At 36.0% G+C, this 18,129-nt stretch overlaps 1 protein-coding gene and 1 long non-coding RNA gene across 11 annotated transcripts in view; one reads left to right on the top strand and one right to left on the bottom strand.

The window, feature by feature from the left end:
* LOC126912169 (uncharacterized) overlaps nt 1–18,129 on the bottom strand; it is a 242,111-nt gene that overhangs the window by 112,221 nt on the left and 111,761 nt on the right. The gene's annotated exons all lie outside the window — the stretch shown is intronic.
* LOC118266729 (partitioning defective 3 homolog) overlaps nt 1–18,129 on the top strand; it is a 61,460-nt gene that overhangs the window by 38,462 nt on the left and 4,869 nt on the right. For 2 of the 10 annotated variants that reach the window (XM_035580246.2, XM_035580247.2), the window contains exons 2-20: nt 92–317; nt 1,337–1,540; nt 4,601–4,756; nt 5,659–5,837; nt 6,885–7,007; nt 8,115–8,206; nt 8,463–8,656; nt 9,174–9,344; nt 9,869–10,120; nt 10,510–10,685; nt 11,015–11,166; nt 11,638–12,175; nt 12,582–12,745; nt 13,206–13,328; nt 13,866–13,986; nt 15,050–15,208; nt 15,574–15,682; nt 16,092–16,162; nt 16,440–16,526. In XM_035580246.2, the coding sequence (XP_035436139.2) occupies nt 219–317; nt 1,337–1,540; nt 4,601–4,756; nt 5,659–5,837; nt 6,885–7,007; nt 8,115–8,206; nt 8,463–8,656; nt 9,174–9,344; nt 9,869–10,120; nt 10,510–10,685; nt 11,015–11,166; nt 11,638–12,175; nt 12,582–12,745; nt 13,206–13,328; nt 13,866–13,986; nt 15,050–15,208; nt 15,574–15,682; nt 16,092–16,162; nt 16,440–16,526 (3,170 nt within the window). In that variant the 5' untranslated portion in view covers nt 92–218. The remainder of the gene's footprint in view (nt 1–91; nt 318–1,336; nt 1,541–4,600; nt 4,757–5,658; nt 5,838–6,884; nt 7,008–8,114; nt 8,207–8,462; nt 8,657–9,173; nt 9,345–9,868; nt 10,121–10,509; nt 10,686–11,014; nt 11,167–11,637; nt 12,176–12,581; nt 12,746–13,205; nt 13,329–13,865; nt 13,987–15,049; nt 15,209–15,573; nt 15,683–16,091; nt 16,163–16,439; nt 16,527–18,129) is intronic. The other 8 variants (XM_050703006.1, XM_035580245.2, XM_035580244.2 and 5 more) reach the window with 6 other exon arrangements.

Here is an 18,129-nt window from a genome sequence, read left to right as displayed (position 1 = left end):
CTAAACATCAAACGCTAACTATAACTTCAACGGTCCAGTTGTTTTCTTTTAATCAAACAGTCACGAAATTAGATTCTTATTCTTTTTGTAGTATCAAGAAATGATCTCGTTTCACGGTTTCGATGACCGAAGTTAGTGAAATCGATTTGTTATTGTGATGGTGAAAATTAAGATGATGAGGTGACGAGTGGTGTGGTGCGGTGTCGGATGGCAGTGCAATGGATGGTGGGACGGCTTCAGGTCCCGTGCCTCCGCCGAGACTGAAGAAGTTGGCGCGGTTGGCCGCCACCAAACCGGATCGAAAGTCCGTCACATGGGTACGATATTTAACGTGTGCTTTTCAAGTTAGAGTCTTTGATTGAAAAGTTCTTATAAAACCCGCTTAAATAACTGATTTTATTAGGCTCAGTTTTTTTAATTTACCTATACCAAGTTCCATACTATTACTCTGAAGGCCTGTTGGTATAAAAGCCTTTTCTTCAGAGATAATAATCACATCCTCGCAGGTCGTATTAATTGTGTAGGACCTTTTGAAAGATTTGCGTTTCAAGATTGATGTTCGCATAAAATCTTTTGATATCATTCAAAGCGAACATTGGTGACAGGCAAACAAAGACTGACGGACAAACAGACAAGGAATAATACGTATAATGTAAAGCAAGTTGAATAGCGCTCGCGGCTTCTTCGCCGTGGGAACGTCAACCGTTCCTACCCATTATTTCCTCTTAAGAAAAACAAACAAATTCGTGAAACTAACACAATGCATTTTCGCACATTATTACAGTTAGTTTCATTTAATTTTTTGAGCTTGTTCTGTTCTACTGTTTTAAGCCGTTAGGTGTCATCTGTAGCACAACGTGAAGGCTTCTCGTTTAAAATTAAATACGGTGCAGTTTTTTGCCCATTTGCAATGCAATTTCAGTGTGAAAGTACGCGTTGTTGAATACTTAATATTTGTCGAGAAAAACTTTTCACAGCAACTGAAATTCTTAACTGTTAAAAGGGATTCGATACGGTTTTGAGATAGGTATTGTCTAAAATTTTAAGGAAAGACGCAATAGGCACGTACTAAGTTACGTAGGCGGTATTGTAGGTACACATGTCATGTGTTTCTTAACGTAATATGACATCCTAACAAAAAACAAAGTCGTAATAATATTTTTTCTACAATTTCTAAGAATATTTAAGTACGTCGATGAAATCATATATACTTTAATAACTATGGGTATTGATTACAGACATTACGTGTATTGTGTTTTTACTAGACCTCACACAAATTATTATTAAAAATAAAAAAAAATAACAAAATCCCTAAACATTTTTCTTTTCATTCCAGGGTCCAGAAACATGGGTGGGAGTAAGAGCGTTGCGTGCCAGTTCAGGAGGTATTCTGGACCCGGACGATCGCGTGCGGGATGTGGCGGATGACAGGGAAACCCTCACGGCTGAATGCACCAGTCAAGCGCCACAACCTCGCGCCGCGCAAGCAGATGGCGCCAGTGGGTCTTCAGCCGGCACCGCCTCCCCTGACATGTTTCGGGTAAGTGATTCTAAATTTAATTAAAAGTAAAATAGAACTACACTGTATTAGGGTACGATAGGACTGAAATACGCTGTGCGTTATAAAAGTCCCTACAAATTCATAACAATAAAAAAGTAAAATAGAAAATGGAAATTAAAATATTAACTCAGGTTAAACTCAAAACAAAAGTCCAGAAATTCCAAATTCAATTTTAATGTTAACGGCAACGCGTGACTCCATCAAAATACATAAAATACTTTTTTCTATTTTAAATATAGAACCTAATATTTTTTTTAAATCTATTGATTAGAATAAAGAGGTTTCATTTAGTAATAAACTAATCATATTGATAAATTTAATCATGTACAGAATTAATATCTTATTTATGCGAATTGTAGCCTCTTACAAAATAAGCAGAAACACCACTCATGTCACCTTATAAAAATAAAATTAGCAATTTATTAAAAACATAGCACAAAGTTTTTTTATATGTAGTCACTAGTTAGATATCTATTTACAACATTACCTACATACAAATTTAGACCATAACTTAAAAAAAAAAAAATAACTTGTTACACGTGAAGTAAATAAAAAAAAAATAGGCTGAATGTGCAAGTATCAAAGACAGTTCAGATGACATTTTAAAAATAAAGATCAGAGCGCGGGAATCTTTCAAACTCCAATCAGTGAAGTTTTGTTCGGGGGTCCTGTCGAAACCTGTGCAGTTAGGAAAATTATTTCTTGTGTCGAAATAAAATCATTTCGTGACATGTCAACAACAAGAAAGGACTCGAGACTCTCGTTTAATTGCAATATCAAAATGGGATTGTGTTTCTCTCAGTGTTTTTGTGAACAAACTCCACGTAAGGTGAGTTAAAAATACAAGTTATTAAAATAAAAATCAATGCTAACTAGGGTACAAAAATAACTTGATATGAATGAGTTTAATTGAAAATGAAAGGATTTTATACCGAATTGTTTCATGGTAATAGTCAATGGATAAAATTAGGACTGAATCTGGATTTGCGCTCGCGCTCGGCTTATTCGGTAATTGGATCAATAAAATTGGTAGTTTGATAGTGTAGGTGTTAATAGGTAGGTATGTACTAAGCATAAGTAGTTAAGTACATCTCTGTTTATCCATGTGTGTTAATTTATAGGTAGGTACAATTTGTGTGTGATACAAACGTATGGTGTTCTCCGCGACCAAATTATGTAATACGCGATCCACACGCTAAACGCATGGTGTATTTAAAACAATATATTAACAGAGAATAAAGTAAAACTAATTCACATACGTATCTAATACATAGGTATAGCTACCTACGTAGGTATAATAATGAACGATAACAAACGCCGTATGAACGTATGATTCACTAAATAACGGGCGGCACGAATGCCTGTATTCACGCTTCTTACAACATGTACGGGCGCACATCAAAGTATACCAAAATATTTAACTTTAATTAGATTCTGAACTTTAACTTCGTGTGATAAGGTCGAAAATCCCTTGAAGGAATTTAGGTTAGCTCGATATGCCAGTGTCCTTAGTTTTGTACCTAAGTCACAACACCACTTAGTTGTAGTACATAGGTACCTATTTAGTAGATAACAAGCTGAAACTGGGCTAACAGGATTAAACAGCTCGCAACCAGAGCGAATACGTTTATATCTAGTTATAAGTTTAAATATAGACCTTAATAATATGATTGTAAGGTGGTTTTTGGCCTTGACTGCTTTATGTTCTTGATTTTTTCAATTGATTCTTATGTACCTGATTAAATTGTAGTTAATTGTGACTGAGACGATGTCAAATGCTTGCTGCTGCATCTGACACCTAGGTATCATGCTAAATGTTAGATAGTTAGATTCTCTACTCGAGTTTTATATGTATGTAAATTATATTAAAACATGGTTAAATGTCAGTACTTCTTACATCTTACGATGTACCTAATTACCTATGATGGTTAACTCTATAGTTGCTCTCATCGTTCGTTTTAAAAAGGACCAAAGTAGGTAAATAGCGGGGAATATTTAAAATCATTAGAACTAGAGACGGGATATTTACCATGTTTATACATTTCTATGAGTTTCCGATATTTCGGCACTGTTCCAAGTGCCATGATCACAGATGAACTTTAAATAACTTTGGAAGAAGGCACTTCTGAAATCCTGAAAACCTTCCCAAAGGGCAAACAAAGGCAATAAAAGAACATATAGGTAGGTACCTACTATGAACAATTAAGGATTTTATCGAATGAAAATCAGTATTGTCGCATGATGCATAAAGTGTGCATGATCGTATCTCCTGCAGTCTGCATTGGAGAGTGATTCACTTCAATACACAGGGTACAGCAATTTGTATTGAATCTCATAATTGATTATCGAGATCCGTCACGGTCCAGTAGTTTAGTAGAATGCTGCACAATGTATAACTAACTTATTCGTAATGTCTGTAATTATTACACGAGCATTGTTTCGAAGTTATTTTAAACCTATCTGTTTAGATTGATATGTTCGAAAAAGTTAAACTAGGTAATAGGTATTAAACACGAAAATAAATCTTAGGTGCTTATATCTTCAAGACTATATTTTTTTATAATAACTATCGTGAGACATACCAAAAATCATGGTTTACTCACACAGTAGGCATAGTACTCAAAGTAAGCTGTGCGAAATCGCTGCGTCTGCGCACTTTGCACATGTTGAAGAGTCCCTCTGTGACTCGAAACTGGTAGAGCTCTTTGAGTGTATGTTTTTATTGTATTACAAAATTAAATCTTACTTTTAATAATAATATTCTTTTAAATCAGATTTGTCATTCACAATAGTATTTAAGCAGACAATAGCTACAGCCGGTAACGATCAGACGTAAACAGCAGTTTGTAGATTTCTCACCAGATAAAAAATATCGGTTTTATCGCGTATTCCGTAGACAATGTATCATTTTCAATCAATTTAACTGGCAGTAAGTGGAAGAGTATCTCCTTGACATTAAGCAGTGATATCAATGAACTTTGATGCGTTTTTAATTGATATTTGATGGATACGATGATTGGAATTTGTATTTGCCTTTAGGGAGGTGGCGGTGTCGGCGGTAGTATGCGCGTTCCTGACACCGACTCCTGCGTCGAAGTCGGGGCGGCAGACTTGGAAGATGGAGCGAACGGTCTGCAGGTACGGCGCGGGAGTGAACCCACGCTACACCAGGATACCCTACCGCCTCAGAGACCGGTAATTATTTGTTTATTATTACATTTCCTTAGTTTTATTTTCTCATGTAACTACATATATTTTATATAATTTATACTACATATTATTTTATTTTGTTTGACTTAAGTGAAGTTTAGTGCTGGTTTTACTAGCTTATAACCATCGTGTTTTTGAGTTTGTTAAAATTTATTAAAGGACTTTGTCTCTCAGAGACAACATCGCCCAGTACCGACTGTTTTTGAGCCTAATTTTCTTTGTAGTAAGGACTATTTTGCTCCTTTAATATGCTGATCAGCTAACAACAATCTGTTGAATTAAAACTGCAAATAGCTACCTACTTAATTGTTATTCAGAAACGTTTTATAATCTCTTCGATTGATCGGCCAAGATAGATTAATTGAGTCTTGCACGGAAATGGAACAATGCTCATTCTTAAAGGACGTCATCGTAATGTTTGTCCTAAATAGGGTTAATTTATACATATTTTATGTTTGTCGTCATTTACTTGTCTTGTAGGGTTACCATAGTACCAACACATTGTTATATCTACTGCATGTAATAATATGATTAGTGCTACAATATTTTGTTTAAGAGGACGAACAGTTATCTATCATCATCAAATATTCTAACTCATATCTACTTAAAGTAACTGATTATCTTATATCTGATTGTGCCGGTGTCCCTTTTCTTCTTTAGCTAGTAAATCTAGAGCTTGTAACCATTAAACTGATACTATAAGACAAAGTCTGGTATAAAGTAAGTACAAATTAGAATCAGAACAAGAATTTAATAAAAAGTTTTGTGTCACCCCCATTTCATCCGCAGATTGATCGCTTATATTGACAATAGTTGGGTAACTATTCTCATTTAAACCCATTGTAATGAAATTTTATTCTATACAATAATGGCTTTTACAATTACAGGTATCAGAACAAACAAAGCGGTGGTCGGCTGCAGTGGTGTGCCGGGACGACAGTAGCAGAGTGACGCAGAAGGTGCACCCGTTACCGGACGGCCGGCCGCCCGATGTCGGCGTGGACCGGCACGGGCAACACTTTCAAAGGCAGTCTAATCGCCTATCAATGCAGTTTTCTGGGCCTGGGTAAGTTGGTTATTGGAGTATCCTACTCTTGAACGATATAAGAGTCGGCTAAAGGACTGCACAGCGCTCGAGCATGGAGACTAAGGCAAGCCCGTTTTATGTGAAGGACGCCTAAATTCCAGCAGTGAAGTCTTACGGGCTTTTGTAATGACCTTGGGTGCAGTTATAAAATCTCACTGCCAAGTTTGTTTTGCTTGATGCTATACACGATATACGTAAGAAGGTTTAAGTTAGAGCCGAGTACCTAAACCTGGTTAGAGTAAGCATGCATAAAAGGTTTTCCCAACACAAAATTTTCAATGGTAGAACGCAGATTCAAGATGAATAGAAAATAGAGGGACATTCTTGCATCATATTTTTATACACAATAATATCTCCTGCACAATTAGCTGTTTATAATTACTTAAGTACTATAACTGTAATAGATATTTTTACATGCTGATTGTATATGAATTTGAGAATCTTTCCGCTTCCCACGTGTTTCCTTCCATACCATATACAAACTTGTGGTAACTTCAAAGAAAATCGCAGTATCCATAATCGTTCTAAATTGTTCTCCATTCAGACTTTACAAAAGCAGCTATTAATATAATTATTTCCGTAATTCTGTAAAATAAAGCCAAAGAAAAAAATACATTGTAGTGAATTTTTTGCATAAATTAAACAAATTAATTTCATGGCTATCATTTTATGGAAAGACGTGTCTAATTACTTGTGCCTTAATTATTCACAGTTTATCGTTTGTTACATCCTTTCTTCCTTTAAAGTGTTAAAATATTTGTTTAACTATATCATACGGAACTATCTAAGTAATAAATAATAATTATTCATAGAATTGGTAACTGACTCATAGGCTAAAGACCATTTTCTACACTAGCGCCCCTAGCGGATAGTAATGACCAATGTCCGTCTACTTTAAGCTCATTAGAAATTCAAACTTATTAGTATTAGGGATAAACTAACTTTAAGAATATCTCTTTACTATCTCTATGTAAGTTTATAACTTGTTTAGAATAAAATCTTATAATATTAATTTTGTTTTTCCAGTAGCGGTGTATGGTTGGACGCAGCAGAGCGGGTCCAGAGTTATGGCAGCAAAAGTCTTCCGAGAGACGCTCGAAGGGAACCATTAGGACAGGACATGCCAGTAAACAACCACCAAAATCATAGGTTAGTATCGAAATATAGCTTTATATGTCAGTTTATAAAAAAAAAAAAAACTATACGTAGTGAAACGACTGTATCCTGAAAATATTGCATGCATCTATTTGGACCTACGTTCGAAATGGATTTCAATTATTGATTAATAATAATTAGCCTTCATACTCTCTCTTGACTGCTGTGTCTGGCTGCGACTGTGCCTATGTACCTATGTACTATCGACAAAGTTAACAGTATCTACACTTTTTAAACAAAACCCAATGGCGCTATCCACCGCCCCGTTTTCTTTTTCTCTGTGGTCGCTCGCGCCAAATGCATGCGAATATCGTCCAATGATGGTCAACCGCCAACTTTGGCGATTGTACATATGGAATGCAATAAACTATTATACTGGTAATCTAGCTGTTGAGGAAAAGTTTCTCTATTTACTTATACATAGTTAATTATACATGGGGAAATCAGTAATAATCCTTGGCAAATGCAAATAATATAACTATGAGTAATAGTAATCTAAGTATCAATAAAACTTTCGTCATTACATACTTCGATGATTACTTTGTTTCTATGAAATCCTATTTACCCCATTACAAGGGTGACTAACCTAGGTTATTGTTGTAAATTCAGAGAAAACCTTAACGAGATAACACCATCGATAAGTAATCGATTACCTCCATCGTTATCGTAATGTGACACGAATGAGTTATCGATTCTACTATCAGATTGTAACGGTGAATGAGAGTTGTTTTAATTCAGCTATGTTCAGCGTGTGTATGTGTTTGTTTGTTTACTACTGTTACGGCTGAACAAAACAAGCAATGTATTAAATACTGAAATAGTAAATATTCGTTAAGTAATATTCACAGGAAGATTTTGTAACAGTTACGGTGTTCCAGTTAGAAATTATAAACAAATTTAAAAACATTTTTTGATGTTTCGTTATTAATTTTTGCGTTGCCAGATGGCGTTGGTGTAGCTTTTGGCCTGACACGATTTAAAAATGTTTGCAGAAGAAATCAACCTTGTATTACAAGATCAAAAACACTACAATGTCCAAATAATTAGCGTCCTTAATTGCTTTGTCTAAAAATCCTTTAATAATTTTCTTTACGTTTTCAGGGTAGAAGACATGCTCCGGTGGGTGTCAGGAGTGAACAATGTGGCAAGTGTACATCCTGTGCAAGAACGGCCTCTTGATCTCTTACCCGAAGGTACGTAGTTATGAGCATTGTGGTATAAGCCGGCAAACGAACAAACGGATCACCTGATGGTAAGCAATTGCTGCCAGCCATGGACACCAGAAACACTAGAGGCGTTACAAGTGTGTTACTGGCTTTAGGGTTAGGAGGCCTTGGATCCCCCAACGAAATAAACCAGAAGATAAAATTACAGGAGAAGTAAAAAAAGATAGTAACCGTGAGTTAAAAGCCCCAATTTAACTTAATCTTTAACCTATAATTTTTCTAGGGGGCAGTAGTGAACGTGCGATATCCGGAATGGAAGTCCCAGTGAGTCCCAGCAGTAAGCCGACGTCGGGCGCCACGCAAACCGTGGCCGTCACCCTGGTGAAGGGAGAGAAAGGCCTCGGCTTCACCATCACCACCAGAGACAACCCCACTGGGGGACACTGTCCTATTTATATCAAGAATATTTTACCTAAGGTATATTATGGTTTCAATTATTTTTACGCATAAGGTTTATTAAGCTGGTATAATGTTGGCTAAATCAATCTCTGAATAAAAGAATAATGCCCGGATAACGGCGTGAATATGAATACTCAATTTATACAGAAGAGGGGTGAATAAATGTTGGGAAAATGTCTTAACATCTATTCACCCTGTTCCCGTGTCTATTCACCCTTTGAATTCTATTCACTCCGTTTTACCATTATTAGAAGAATAAGACATTTAGAGTCTTAAGAATAAGAAGAAAAAAATATTTTTTGCTCCATAACGAAAAGTGTTAAATAAACACGAATATTTCGTGGTGCCTTACTCGGTGATAGACCAACTACATTTTTATACGTAAAATATTAAAACATAAAAACGTGTATTAACAACAATGCCATTCTCTAAATTGATACACAATTTATCTGATCCCCTCACAATATTTTATAGTATTCGACTCATTTACTTATCAAAAAGCCCTTACTAATAAAATATGCAATTCTTCTTGCAGGGTGCAGCAGTAACAGACGGTAGATTACGAGCGGGCGACAAGTTGGTGTCAGTGAACAATGTGTCAGTCTCCGGACTGACGCAGCAACAAGTCGTCACTCTACTTAGGAACACTCCCACCGACTCCACCGTCGAGATAGTCATCGAGAGAACTGTACCTAATCGGACACAGGTTAATAGAGATTTGCTTACTATTCTCTTTAATTCTTTTTATTTTCAATAATAAATAACAATCAGGTTTACTCACGTAAAATAAATGGAGAAAAGCACTACTAGTTTTGAATCACAGAGGGACTATCTTCGTCATAAGTAGCGTACATACGTCGACGCCGCGCAACCTACAGTAGGCTGCAAACCGTTATTTTTACGCAGTTTTCTATATCATCGGAATCCCCAAAATGTCACAAATAGTGTGAGGTGAGATTATCGTAGGTTTAATTCTTTCCAAACACCACGTACTTGTAACGCCTTTGGTGTTACGGGTGTACATCAGGTGATTAGTCTGTTTATTTAGCTCCATACCTATAAAAAAAAACGCATAATCAAAATGTTTAGTCGCTCTATGAAATTTCTTTACGTGCCCAAATAGGAGACATGTAAGGAACCTTATAACAGACAGCTCAACAGATTTCATAACTTCCTAAAGCTTTTTTTGATATATAAAATTTATTTAATCTGAATTTCAATCATTTCCAGAGGGTAGAACCCCAACAAAGTCCGACGAAGTACGTGGAAAAAGCGATAGGAACACCAATGAACGCAGTGGAAGTCCCGAAGCCTTCAGAAAACGGACGAGTGTCCAGTATAGTGAATGCCATTAACCAGAACAACGTGAACAGTTCCATGCGAGGCAGGATACCTAAGAGCTCGTCGAAAGATGATCTGCTGCATAAGGATAATAGCAACGACAGTGCACTGCAAGACGCTTTGAACTCTTCGTCTAATTCTGTAAGTTCATTTTTGGTTACTTTATAATATTCTTTTACATTTATGCATTTCTCAAGAACATTCGTTTATAGTTCATAATTCATTACCATATACCTACATATTTAGGTACAATGATCGTTAACTCCATTGATGAGTAAAGACCTTCGAGGCTTCTTCAATTCTCGAATTTCTTGCTAAATAGTATTAATTTTTTATTCTTTGTGTTCATCATAATCATAAGATTTACTTTCTTTTTTATAACTAACCCAGAAAAAAAGCATTAGTTGCATTTCAAAAAGCTGCTCCTCTCTCAATCGTCCAATCTCTTCAAAGGTACTCTTAACACCATCACACACATTTACTAACCCCATTTTAACACAAACATTTGTCATTAGTCCTTTCTTTCCCAGATCCTTGGTCTCCGCAACCGGCTGATACTTCGGCTGGACGTGCCGGTGCACGACTCGGAGAAGGCAGGCCTGGGCATCAGTGTCAAGGGGAAGGTCACTGTCGGACCTGATCCCCAGGACCTGGGCATCTTCATCAAGTCTGTGCTACATGGAGGAGCGGCGTCTAGGGATGGGAGGTGAGTCAAATTATGTTTTGATTATTCTTTAATTTTTGGTTAAGTAATCAAAACCATGGCTACCAAGGGAGTAGCCTCGTTAGTTGGTTTATTTTTCGGAATTCTCTTTGGATCTGTGCTTGGTTTATGGGAATGGTCTCACTTCTCATTGGGGACATAAATGAAATACTGACGTCACAGTGCTAGACACGTTGCTCAAGAATAAGAATCTTGATATGACTTGAAACTTGTAGGGCTGTTCTCGATTGGTTCACGTGCGTTAGACATGTTTTTTAAAATAATAATAAAGGGTTAAACAAATGCTAATACAATTTATATTTTACTTACAGATTACACACAAACGACCAGTTATTATCAGTGAACGGCGTGTCACTAGTGGGACAGAGTAACGCGGAGGCGATGGAGACGTTACGACGGGCGCTACTACATGCTCGGCCACAGCGGTCCGGGAGCATTTCCCTCACTATTGCTAGGAGGACTGGTATGTATACCCTGGCAAAAAATTTAATATTGCAGTGACTTAACTATAACCTTTATTTAATCTTTATTTTAACCAACACCTTTTAAGCTAAAACAACATCTCCAATTCGTCTTCCTAGTGAGGAGATTATGGCAAACCTCTCTTATGTGGTGTAGTCTAGGGGTAGTCTAAGTTGATTTGATATAACTTCATTATCATTAGGTTTATGGTTTTACGGAACTAAGATTTTTCTTTTAAAAGAGAATTAGCCATGATCCCCACGCGAGTAAAGTTTGATTTTGGTTTTTAGCGACTTATAAAAGTTGTTCTATCCTTTTTTGTTGTAAGCAAGTACCAACGTCAATGGCTTTTTATAATCTAGATCTGATGATCAATACTCCTTCACTTGTGTGAAATGACTTTTTGTCCAGCTTATGTTGCACTGCGTTATATGAACAGTTATTAATTGTTAGCAACTTTTTCTGCCAACAGATAGTATGGATAGCCTAGCAAGGTGGAAAGACGACACGCCTCCAAATGGCAACGACACAACCAACTCAAACGAGAACTCACAGAACTACAACACCGTCATATACAACGCGAGCAGCGACAAGGAGAACAAACCAGTAGACAACTTCAACCAAAAATACGATACCAATCAAAACGAGGGCTTCGACAGCCACGACGGTAGGAGTAGCAAGAAACATGCATCCATAATAACTATAAACAACAACAATAGTTGGGTCTCAAACCAATCAGACGATAGTAAAGGTTATTTAGAAAGGGACAAAGATATACCTCCACATGATAATAAAAGAGATAGCTTCGAATGGAGTAGGCTTGATGGCTGGAACCCTGTAATAGATCGACTGACTGGACTAAGAAATGAAAGCTATTACATGGCAACCCAGATCGATGCTCCAGTAACGAATGGCCACCACTATAGACATAATTTGGGACACGTACACATGCCACGGTCGCCGCCTGCGCATCATAATGTTATTATTGAGGAGGATTATGGTACAACGAGGTGAGTTCGTTTAGCATTCAAATATTAATACTATCTAGTTGTATAAGTTTAATACTTACTACAAACGTTAATTTGATTAATTTGTTTTTAAATCTTCTGGGACTGTCTCTTTAGTCTAGTTTAGTCTAATGATTTTTGATTGAGCTAAACATATAAAGATTTTCTATTTGAGAAATGATCAATAATAAAAATAGCACAGACCTCGAAATGTTGCTGGTGTAAGTTGGTCGATGCCCTCTACATCAAGCTCTATTGTATATACCCGTAAAGTATGATTTAGATGAATATAGCTAACGCTGGTTATCTTCATTGAGTTCATCTATCATGAATTTCCTTCTCCTCCTCCATTTTCTTAACGACAAAAGAGTTTCTTAAATATTTCTTATCAAGTAGTATTTTTCCCCAGGGGTAGTGGTAGTGGTTGTGGCGGTGAGTCTGGCAGTGAGAGTGGCGCGGGGTTCAGTCGCGACGCGGTCGGCCGCCGGTCCATGTCGGAGAAACGACACGCCGCGCTGGACGCCAAGAGCACTGGAACCTACAAGAAAATCAAGGAGACCAAAGCTATCAATGGTAAGTGAACGATTTTAATTAAAGTATTCTTTGATCTTTCTAAGGCTTTTGATGTTATGAAAGGTGTTGTAGATTTTATTCCGACATTTTGGAAGTAAAAATGCAGTTTTAATATCGTCTGATGACTGATATCTGATAGAAAGCGACCCACGTATTGGGCAATAGATTAGCGATAGATCGCTGATCAATGTCTGAGCTTGATGGAACCGAACAGAACAAAAAATTGTGTATTCGTTAAATGGTAATTTTTCGAGTGATGTGTTTTGTTTGTGCTTTGAATCGTACCCATAACATAAAATATGAAGAAGTTTATTTGAGGAAAAGTATTGTTTAATGCACCATACTAAAAATCATAAAGTCAACATAAAGTAAAATACTTCCTCAAGGCAGTGCACTGGGTCCGCCATGATTTTTGGTTTGAACAAGATCACCCATATAACATCAACTTTTTCTTTCCCAGCATTACAAGTGGGTCCGTCATTAGGAATGAGAAAATCATCAAGTTTGGAATCTTTACAAACAGCGATACAAGAGACGCAGAGAAATCCACGCAACGAACCTATTTATGCACGAGCGCACCCACGTGAGTACCGAGTATTTTATTAAATACAATAACTATTTATCATACAAAGATGTATGTCGGATGTAGGCTAAAGTATAATATTTCTCTAACTAGTTTTTATATAAAACTCCCACGATAATTACAATTAAAATATTATCTATGACTCTTCAACTTTTTTACGTTAATTTTTGTCTGCCAACACGTGCAGATTTTTTGTCTTTATGTCTAGTCGGATGCTTAAAAATCTGATAATGGAAAATCCATTATTAGATTTTTTCATTATGAGTTATCTATTCTCCAGACCTAAATCTAAAGGCAAGAATAAATAATTGTACTATAATTGTAACGTCATATTTATACCTATCGTTTCTAACTTTATAGTACGCATCATTTGCTTTCGGACCCTTAATACCCTAATGTATATTTTATATGAAACTTATGTTAAGGTTACTATCGATAAACAGGTATTGATATGTTACAATTTGCAGTACAAAATATATGTAGACTAATATATCATATGAAAGACTATAGACTCTATATTATGCTTTCTTCTCACAGCTTTAAAAACGTGGTTAACGGACGACCACCACGGACCGGACATGATCAGAGGCTCACCGCAGCAATCGTCACTGTCACACAAGAAGCCATCCATACTCAAGTCGTTATCAACTATGTTTAGGTAAGTATTTATACAATTTAAATTATATATTACATTAAACATTAAAAGCCCAAGTTCCCTTAGAATCAATATCTTAAAAGACCGTATTTCAGACCCCGTACTTAGAGGTTTTGCGTTTTTTATTTTATATTCTAGCAACACTCTGGAGTTTAGTGAGTTGTTTTCAAATAGGTTTGTTGTGTTATAATGGAAAAAAATTACTCCTTGATTCCTTAGTCGCAATAACAGAACAGAGTATAGAATAAAATTATGCTCGGTGTATGATGTACGACATAGCTTTAGGTATCTCCTTCTTCATGGAACTTGATGAGACTCATAACTTATTTTATGGAAAAGTTAAAAGAGTAGGTGGGTCACCTGATGGTAAGTCGTCCGTATACACCCGTAACACAAGAGGAAGTATGTGATAAATTCTCCTTTTTTATACTTTAATGCGGATACACATTTTAATGAAACATAGTTACTTATATTATGAAATACATTTCGTATCATTAACAAAAAGTGACAAATGATACGCTCACACGTTTTTGTTTACCTAGATGACGTAATTTATGCAGTGATAAAATAAAATAAATAAAATATGCGCGCGTACACTAATTAAGGTAGTATTAATTAAACATATTGCGTAAGGTTATAAAATATAAAACACGCCACTCGTAAAATTACACCTTTGCTTCATTATAACATGCAAATTCGTGTTTATGAAGTAGGTATGTCATAAATTCATGTTTTCTAGGCTGTTGTTGTTGTTAATTTTAAAATAAAAAATAGTTTTACGAGTAGACTTATCCAATTAGTTAGGCAATTACCTACTTTGAAGTTTGTTATTCTCAGAAATAGGAAATATGTTTTTGTGCTGTAGTTAGTAATATCTCCCCTACTACGTCAGAAATGAATTGGTGGACAATATATGTGATGCCAATGACATATATGACACAATTATTACTAGGAATTGTACATTCCCAATATTTGGCATTACATAAAGTGTCCATTGTATCAAATTAATCTCTATAATATCAAGATTATTATTATATTTTTCTAAATGTTTTATTTCACCCAACAGGATAGGAAAACCTCACAAGAAACCAGAAACAGAAGTATACGGCAGATCACAGCCGGGCAGAGCTTCAGAGAAGTCACTGTCAAGGGAAGCGTTAGAGCGACACAACAGAATAGAAGAGAGGGAGAAAGAAGAAGAACCCGCTACCAAACCACAGCAGAGGTAAGATCTAATTCTTTAAGATGTTTATTCCTGAATATAGCCCAGTGAATTTTCCTTACTTTAATTTATGAGGAAAGATAGTCACTGTTATTTTTGTCACGGATTTAGTTGTAACCAGTATAACATTAAAAATACTTTTAATTAGACAATTTGACCTTTTAACATAATTTATTCGAAGATGCTCGACTAGTTTCACGTCATGATGGGGGTACATGTTTATTGTTTAGCATTGAGCGGTGCAGCCAAACTTCTGTCAAATTTGCCATAGGCAATTCTTACGACACGCGCGTGGAGATCAGACATTTGTTATCATAAATGTATCATACTTGGCCCTATTGTGATTAATAAGAGCTATTTCTCGTTAGATCGGAAGTATCCCACTCGCGCCAAGGAAGCAGTGGTAGCGGCGACCGCACGCACAAGTCCGAGCGCCGCGCGCCGCCGTACAGAGCCCCACCACATCAACAACACCCGGTAAGTTATTTTCATTTTTGTAATAATTTTAGGTTTTATGGTATAAGGTGGCAATTAAGCAGATAGACCACCTGATGGTAAGCAGTTTACGCTGCTCATGGACATCTGCAAGACTTTTTGACAGGCCAAAGTCACAGTCAAATCATTTATTCCAATTCAACTATAAATATAGGTACTTTTGAAATGTCAACAAATGAAGAAATAAATAATAATTTATCAGTCTGTCCGTCAGTGAAGTTAGGCCTTCGACAATTTGAACATGGCACACATTGGAACTCAAGGCAAGCTTTCTTTCATGCCGGTCAAGTTATTCCATAGAGCCATATCTATCACGTATTGTGATAATTATCACATTTAGGAACAAGAGTTCGTACGTGATTAGTATAGACAATTTTAATTTGTTACACAGCAGGGCATGGACAGCGCGTGGGGTCCCACCGGTCACTACGTCAACTATGAAGAAATACAACAGAATTTAAAGTAAGTAAAAACAGCTTGATAGTCTCTTATTTAACAATTTTGGCCTTTTAATATCTAAGCGAGAGTAATACAAAATATCTTTGCATATGAGACATAATTAGGGACAGCCGTATGCATAACTACATAAGTATCATTTTCGCGCGGTCGCTAAAACTGCATTTTATCTTCAAATGTCCTAACCTGCTTACTTTTTAAAAGCTTCAAAATATCTGTTTAATCGGTATTTCCAAGTCAATAAGGTCGCAATTCGCAAATAAAACCGCTCATAATATTGCAGCGCGCGTCGCGAGAAGTTGAGCGAGGTGCAGATAGGACAGATGAGGAGACAGGTCAGCGCGCAGAGGGCCAAAGCAGAGGAAGAGAGGTGAATATCATTAAAAATTAATTCTATAAACATATTAAAAGGTCTTTTACCTATAAAACTGCCGTTTTTGCTGCGAAACGCGGATTTTTGTGCATGTCAGATGGCGCTAGTGTAGTTTAAAGTCCTATTTGTCCAAACATGTGTAGCTGTCTTAAATTGACTGTCCAATGGTGGTTATACATTAGGAAATTCTCAATTGGACATTAGTTCGTCTACATTAGCATAAAATTGATAGTTATCATTACGTTGAAAAACGGCAATTTCTTAGGTATAAACCTCTAAATAGTTAAACATAAGCGCACGAGCAACTTTTGGTCTCATTTCTCTCTCGCTACCTCTGTCCTCTGTCTGTTTGCCATCACCATCAATGTTACTAGACTATCTCGAATTTGGTCACAAATTAACTAAAATATTTCGGAAAATCTTCAATTAGATTCGAACACCGTAAAGACGATAGTTTCTCGTGCGCGTTTTACTTTCATTTCATTGACTAAACACTTAATAGAAATTATATGACATATTTTAATAACCAGCATAAGTTATGAAGTATTTTTTTAACTGCATCTCAAAAACACATTACATATAAATAATTTATTAAACGTGACTTTACAAATAGTAACAATTAAAAAACCGGTAGAATAAAAACTAATTAACTAAATGTATAATAGAATATGATTGTGTACACGTTTTATTACTTGGAAACAATATTGATTAGCTACTGGTCTTATAACTAACCCTTGGTTATTATACAGTTATTAACTCTGCTTTAGAATTGCATACTTGCATTTCATACTAACTCGCTAAATGGAGATAAAAACTTTATTCTAAGTAAATAGTTAGGAAATACATAAGTTAATGTTAGGCTGGTTACATGACACTGGTTGTTTATACGATTTTATGTTGTTTTGCAAATTATTTAGTTTATTATTTATGTCCATGTGCACGTATCCTATACAAAGATATTGTAAAGAGGATGGTTCACACTTCAGGTGACCGAAAGGCTGGCTACTAATTGGTTCAAAGGTTAAGCATTGCCATTTAATGTGGCAATGTTGCCAGTCTTTTGGGCACCCAAAATTACGACTCCGATGAGGATAATTTTTTCGACTATTTAACTTTTTTCAACGGTGACATTTATTGGACGTATAGGACTTAACTCGACAAAGGCGCCATCTGGTGTTAACATGAATCATCGTTGTTTTTGTAATTTCTCTATGAGGATCAGTGTAGTTCTGTCTCTTGTATAATTACTACTATTTTAGAAAATCAGAATATCCTGAAGTTATAAAATGTTTGCGAGAAAATCGTCCGTACGTTGCCAGTCTCTATGTTTAAATTACTTCAGCAAACAAAATGGTTCCTACTATTCTTTTCACATCCACTATAATTAGTTGTGCAAAGACATCATTTGATACAATAATAATAATTAAAATTATCGTATTTTCCTTCTTACTCGGGAAATTCCTGGGCGTGGGTAAGATGCTTGTGCTTTGTAAGATCTATAGTAAAGCTTGGTTCAAGGTAGCATGCTCATGTCACCATATTCTTCTCTAAAAAGATTTAGAACACTTCACACTTTCAATACCTATGTGTTGTGTCCTTT

This window comes from Spodoptera frugiperda, chromosome 23 (genome assembly GCF_023101765.2).
Source record: "Spodoptera frugiperda isolate SF20-4 chromosome 23, AGI-APGP_CSIRO_Sfru_2.0, whole genome shotgun sequence".
Lineage (NCBI taxonomy): Eukaryota > Metazoa > Arthropoda > Insecta > Lepidoptera > Noctuidae > Spodoptera > Spodoptera frugiperda.
Note: the sequence above shows the minus strand (reverse complement) of the source record. Positions and strands in the feature narration are given on the sequence as shown.